At 34.7% G+C, this 7,302-nt stretch overlaps 1 protein-coding gene across 1 annotated transcript; it reads right to left on the reverse strand.

Annotated features, from left to right (window-relative positions):
- Nucleotides 1-629: 629 nt before the first annotated feature.
- LOC144450621 (2-Hydroxyacid oxidase 2-like) lies at nucleotides 630-6,612 on the reverse strand. Its single transcript, XM_078141266.1, has 7 exons — nucleotides 6,470-6,612; nucleotides 5,149-5,300; nucleotides 4,473-4,762; nucleotides 2,563-2,781; nucleotides 2,110-2,268; nucleotides 1,267-1,336; nucleotides 630-697 (listed from the first exon to the last, which is right to left on the reverse strand). Exons 1-7 carry the CDS (start codon nucleotides 6,610-6,612, stop codon nucleotides 630-632), a joined length of 1,101 nt encoding a protein of 366 aa, XP_077997392.1.
- Between the last annotated feature and the right edge of the window lie 690 nt (nucleotides 6,613-7,302).

The following is a 7,302-nucleotide window of genomic DNA, read 5'->3' on the forward strand; positions in this document are numbered from 1 at the left end:
GGAACTTATACCATTTGTTTTAGTTTCATTATTATTCTCTGCATTTGTATCTTTTTAGCATCCTGTGTGTTTTAAATATCGTTTGGTTTATTCAATACCAATCTTTAGTTTACAATTTATTCATCTCTTTTTATGAGTACACATGGAAAGCCAATTTCCAATGCAATTTTATGCAAATGGCAATAAAGTTATGTTATTATATTTTTTTCAGTCGATATATGTTTGTTGGTTAACAGGTATTTGTAAACATAAAGAAGTCACTGAAAATTGAGTTTATTTCATGTTTTCATATTTATTATTGTGCATTGTACATATTTATTTGCCAAAAGTCGAAAACATAACAAAATTGACATATCCAATGAGGAAAAGGAATGTTAGGTAAATACATTGGAAAAGAAAAGTAAATGAAAAATAACTTTAAACTCCTGTCTGGACCACAAAATGGTTTATATTTAGATTTAGTCAAGTTGTTAAAGGACCACTGCAATTCTATTTTTCACTTTTCATCAAATTAATAAAAAATAGCCACTTAACACATATGCTATATGGAATAAATGTGGGGGCCATGCCTTTATGATAAGTAAAATATATATTTCATTCACGTTGACTTATCGGCCTTTCCATTAGCATTATAATTTCGATGAAGCTGGATTCATCTTGACAAGTGATGACTTTATATCAGATATTTGGGTACATCCTAAATAAACAAAGTAATGTGAAAATAAATTAACAAATCGACAGTCATCATCTCTGCAGTAATTGGAAAATGGGAATAAAATACAATTGTATTCTGTTGTATTCCTTTCACTTTATTGAACTATACGTATCTAGGACTGACGTTATAAAGTACAAGCAGTTCAAAGGATTTTAGCATTCAGCTTTCCGACTGCTTTTGTCAATGATTCTCATCGTCCAATATGGAGTTTGTCAAGTTGATGAAGATCATCAAAACTTATCAAAAGCTCAATTCTGTGTTAAAAACTTGAGCTGCTTGTATGTTATAACGTTCAATTATTCATTTGATCTGCCAAGGTGATGAGCATTTATGGTTATTATTAATAAAGGTAACCCAAATGTTTGGTCTCTCCAGATAAATTTTCTTGAATTTCTCCAATGTTCCTAAAACATGCTTCATGCAACATACATTTGATTGACTTGTTAAGAGTATTGTTTCCGAATTCTCATACAGTAAACGATGCACGAACACCTTTCATGTATTTACTTTGCAAGCTACGCAAAACATGTGATGCATTGAAAATTACCCACCTGATAATGCCATGGCTGTACTTAGTTCATTTCTTAGAATTTGAAGAACCTGTTTCACCCCCTCTGCACCCTGTATCAGAATAATATAAAGAGAAATAATGCCATAGTTTCAAACTTTTGACAATAAAAAATATTTAACATAACTAGAATGTGCTTAACATACGGATTTTAACCGATTGCTGCATTTAAATAAATATGATTGTTTCTTTTTAATACTTTCACCTTTCAAAGTCAAAACATTAGTGAAGCAATGGCGGTGACATTTTTTTCCTGGGATATTCATGTTTGTCTTGTTTTCATCATTATAACAACATGTATCTTTACATTCCATCTTTATAGTTCAGGAGTATATTGATGAATTCACAGTGTTTATTAGTATAAAATACTATTAATATGTGATAGTCAGATATTCATTCAATAAATATAAAATAATTGTTAAGCTACAAGTTGAACATTTCTTCTGCAGACATTTAGTCCTGTTCATTTTAGGAAAGATGGCCCTGTTTATTTTCATCTTAGTCTATACGTATTGTAAATAGAAAATGTCATAGAGCACTGCTGCTTTCCTTGATACCTGAACAATACGAAAAATACCCCTGATTGACACTTCTACACAATACCAAGGAACAAAACGTAAGAAATGGTACTACATGTATGAAGTGATGATGCCCTTAATTTGAGCGAGTGTGCTGTACTCTCAATGTCCTGTTTGCAGTCTTGAATAGCCTATTATACTAGGTTAGAGAAAGACGACAAGTTTCTTCAGGTGATTCGTGTAAAAGTGGGGCAAGATGCCTCTAATGTAGTCACATCATTATTGGATTAAAAGCATTTCAAGCATACCTGGTATGCTAATCCATACAAGATTGGTCGACCGATGAACACTGCCCTGGCACCCAAAGCTAATGCTTTCAATACGTCAGAACCTTGTCGTATACCACCATCTACGTAGACCTCTAACTTATCTCCAACAGCCTGGACAATGTCAGCGAGAACATCAATCTATGGAGAGAATTAAAGTTAGTGTTTAGCAGGATTTATGTAAATTTACAGCTGAGCACAGCAATTGTAAGACTGTCTCAAAGTCGATGTCACCACCTATGTATAAGTGCTTATTTACCTTGTAAGTATTAGAAGGGGTTGGCTGAAGTTGGACATAGGAATGATACCATAAAAGTCCTTATGAATTATATAGACTGTATAAATGTTGACATAAACATACATCCATTTATAAACCCGTAATCGAAATAAATAAATCAAACATCCGAATGACTTTAAAACACATAAATTCCCTACCGTTGCTGGCACACCGTCTAATTGTCGGCCACCATGATTAGATACAATGATTCCTTGTACACCATACTCGGCTGCAAGTACAGCGTCCTCAACGGTCAGAATACCTTTCAGAACGATTGGTAGTTTAGTGATTGTTCGTAACCAAGCAATATCCTCCCAACTGCTGTCTGGGTCACTGCAAAGAAGCTCATGCGACACTATGTGTTGGGAACCTGAATACTGAAATATAAAATGGCTTAATTAGGAAACTCTTTTGAGTTCAAGCGATATAGTCTGATATATAGCTCGAGATAAATTCAGTCGATTGTATACGTGGTAAACTATATTCTTCCTCATCTCCTGATAATATAATATATTTAAAACCAGAGCAAATTATCAAGGACCGGTATATTATATCAGTTTTTTAACGACCTGTTTATCAGAGACAACCAAGGGAATTTGTCAATGTTTTAGTAATAGTTCCGTGTGAAGGCTTTTTTATTTGTGTATTTATAAAATAAATAGCAATAACATTGATGGGGTTTTAGTCAGTTGCAAAAAAATTGGTGCTATTTTGAAATAGTTCTTACCTTGATTTCCAGTTTGAAAGCACTACTTATCTATTGATAATATTAATGTACTACTACTACTACTACTATCATGGATATTACTACCACACCAGAAAGGCTATAGGGTTTCAATTAAACGAAAGAAATTTCTCCATTGTCTGTGCCTCATATCATTGTAGATAGTGGTCTGAGACCTCACACAACGTTTTTGCTACGAAGTACACAAAGAAACTACAAGCAACGATAGCGCGCACGCACATGAAAAGTTTCATTTGATCTCACTATGAATACAAATAAACAGTTTTCTGTTCAAGTTTTCCTTGTTTTATCCGACAGAGATGTTGATTTGTATTCACAGTGAGATAAAATGTATATACGTGTATATACTTGCCCGCTGAATTTAGATTTATGTTATCTGTAACAAAAGATGACATGTAAAAAAAACATTGTGGTTCCTGATGTAAATACTATAGTCTATGTAATTTGGTAGTACTTTTAACAATTTACTGGCACGAACAAGGCTATTGAAACTACATTAATGGTATTACCCTTGTTACAACATAAAGTCACCTTGACCTTCCGGTGGTATGGGTACTTTGCTCTTGCTTTTCAGTACAGCTGGCATTTTGCAGTTGAATAATCGAAACTAAAACTTGATTACGATTTCAAGCAGCGACGTCGAACACAACGAGTTGATTCTTATCATGTGTCGACGATAAATATGTCACCTCACAGCAGGAAGTGTTAGAAACCAATAAGGATTTGTACCTGTTTTCTGGTCATAGTTTCATTTAAGCCACAGGTCATTAGCAAAATGCCAGGTGTGATGGGGGGGGGGGGAGTGAAAGCAAAATCTCCCCGCATCTGACTTCCAAATTGAAGCTACCTTAATACTTTTAGCTTACAAATAGTCTCTCACACTTACATAAGGCCACATAAAAAGTCATGTGTTTCCGCTACCACGACCGACCCTAGTGTAAGGCGCCGACCCTAAACATTTTTTACATGTGCAAAAAGTTAAAATAATTGCAATTTCCCCGTTAGCTTTCTAGCCAAAGTATCTTTGGTTCTTTTTTAAAAGTTCATATTCAAAAGATAAACGATTTCTTCCATAACAGCAGTCTGCATATTGTGTTTGTCTACTTCTGAATCACATAATTATCTTCGTTTATTTTTTTACACCTTGTTAACTGTTACGGAATATTGTGACTAACCCCAGTATCTTGTCTGTGGTTCGAAGTTATTAAAATAAATAAAATATAAAATAAAATTAAAACAATCCCAACCTAACTACCTACCCTGTTTTCTGAAGTCACAATATCGAAAACAAACATTTTTTTACCTAAGAAAACCATTTCGTACCTTTGAAAAATATTTTTCCAGATTTCCAAGCCTGCATTTAAGCAGTTCTGGTACTCCTCCAATTGATTCCAGTTTCCTTTTTACGGTTAGTTTTGAGACGTCAACTGAAACAACGATTGCTTTGAAGCCCGCCGTTTCAAGTCTTTTCACTACATCTATTGTGACTTCCCTATAAGGCCAAATAAATATATCCATCCACTTCGTCGCAGTTGGTGCATCTGACGCCATATCTTCCATTGATTTGTTGGCTGTCGGACTCAGGATCATTATCGTGTTCATATCAGCGGCAGCTTGAAATAAATTCAGGTTAGATTGTCATGTACTTGTACTTTCTCATATTCATAAATCATGTCACATTTATTACGTGTTTGGCTTGCAGTGATACTTGAACCTGCACAATGCTTATATCTAGATAACGATAAATATCAATTGTCATGATATCTAATTATCTAAACAATATCACACAAATTTAAACGAGCGATACGCATACATGCAAATATACAGGCAAGCATGCATACATACATACATACATACATACATACATACATACATACATACATACATACATACATGCAACTAATTTCAATTACGCTTTGATACAAATAAATTCAACAATGAAATTTGAAAATTTGAAATGTATTTTCACTAATCATAAATATCAAATATGAATTCTCACCAGTAGCTGTTGCTGTTTCTGCATCAGGATGTGCCAAACCATGAAATGCTGTTGGTGCTATGCAGATTGGTGAATCAACTTTAGAACCAAGTATTGTTGTGGATATATCTATTGTTGAAGCCCCTCTTAACACACGTGGTTGTAGGAAATATCTACAGAAGAAAGATACGTTATTGGTAACGAGGTAGTCAATGTGTTATATGTGAATCAAATCTTTGCTAAGGAATATTTTTCACAAGTAGTCTTCTTCATCGTGTTTACTTGCTGAAGGGAATAGGTTCTGTGGTAATGTATTACTGTGATGAAAAATCAAGAAATAACTTGTTTGCGTTCATTATGTGACCTCAATCTCCATCGTGATACCTTCATTCACGTGCGTGTGGTAAAGAAAATGGGCGTCCATACCCTGGTTTCCATAGAAACAAGTCGTAATGCTTCTGCTTTTGTAACCATTGTGAAGTGAGCACTTATGTAACAATACGATTATATTGTAGTTAGGTTACGTTGTTGACCTTACAGTGTGGAAGGACAGTATCCCACGTCATTTAATGCACTAAAAGCTAAAATCTTTTATTTAGTACCCCAACCCCACTTCCCGACGTTAGAACGTAATAATTTAGAGTAGTTAAGAGTGAATATGTCCCCATATATCCTAGCTACTTCGTACGTTAACGTATACGTACGATACATGTAAGTGAAACCGAAATGTAAGTTTATTGTCACCAACTCTAAGCGTATACACAACCAGACTTTAATGCACTGTTGGAACAACTTCAACTCTCTACCCTGTCGTGCACTTAGTCGAATTTTTGTATATGCATATATATGTGATTTGCATACCTTTTGTGTACAATAACTGGGTAGTACACGTATTTATCCTTCTATCTGAATGGAGAACGCGACACACTTTTATATTGTTTTATGGTGCTTGAATGCTACATTGTCATGATCGCTGTGTTCCTAATACTGCCCTAGTCATCCAAAATGAGGACAGTGACGTGCTTCCACAGGGAATGTTTGTTTTCAAAAGCTATACAGTATGTATAATTATAAGTTTTATAGAAGGGACTCTAGAGCACTAAATACTTATGATAGATGTAGTTATTTGATCCAAATGTTATTAAAGATCATCAAAGTAAGAAGTTTAGTGACGCCGACAGACAATGTGAGGATATACCTAATTGTATGTCCGAATCTGAGGAACGTATCTTGGGTACTTATAGCATAACTATAGTACCAGGTCGGGGATTTATCTCCTAAAAACGGATCGAGACGGATACGTTGGAGGTCAGTTTTGTAAACGATAAGCGAACCCTCTTACCTTTTGTAGGCAGATCTGTTATTATGAACTGTATCTTCCGCATAAGCACCGGAGCTGTAATACACCCACGCTTTAAACGACATGTGTCGTTTCGCGTATTCCTCGAAGTCATCGACACATACCATGTATTTTGCATCGCCCATAGTCCTGTTCTAGATGTTGTATGTATATATATACCAACAATACCTGATGCAGTGTTTCCGTATACATGGACAGCAATGCGTAAACTAAATGTAAGGTTATAAAACAGCGAACTATGCACTGGATATTAATTATTCATTAGGAATGACTTCCAGCAAAAATGTCCAATCAGGGACAGTCAGAACAATATGATAATAATGACAAAGGACGTGGTTGGCTGTATAGGTAAGTTATGCTTATAATTAATCGGTACGGATATATACATTAAATTGCTGGCTATGTATTCAGTCGCAAATTAAATATTTATGTATATCTCGCTTTCAAAACAATGTACGTTATTATTGCCTTTCATCTGAAGAACAAAAACACCTTACAAGTTCAGACAGGTATTGTTTTTGGTTCACATTGTCTGTTCTATCATCCTACACACTTGGTTCTATTCATATTATGCAAATGTAACAAATGTTGTATTGCTTTATTTTCATTAACATATTCATATGAATGATAACCGTACACATACTGACGCTAATGTTACAATAGTGAAAGGCATACAAAAGTAGCTCTAACAAACCGTAGGAGCTCAAAGGTAGGCCATTGTATTGTTTTGTATTGCATTGTAAAACGTTATGCCAGAGGCCTGTTCCTTATAAGTAAACCATTCATTATTGTTTTGTACACACATACATCTCCCC

Source organism: Glandiceps talaboti, chromosome 20 (assembly GCF_964340395.1).
Source record: "Glandiceps talaboti chromosome 20, keGlaTala1.1, whole genome shotgun sequence".
NCBI lineage: Eukaryota > Metazoa > Hemichordata > Enteropneusta > Spengelidae > Glandiceps > Glandiceps talaboti.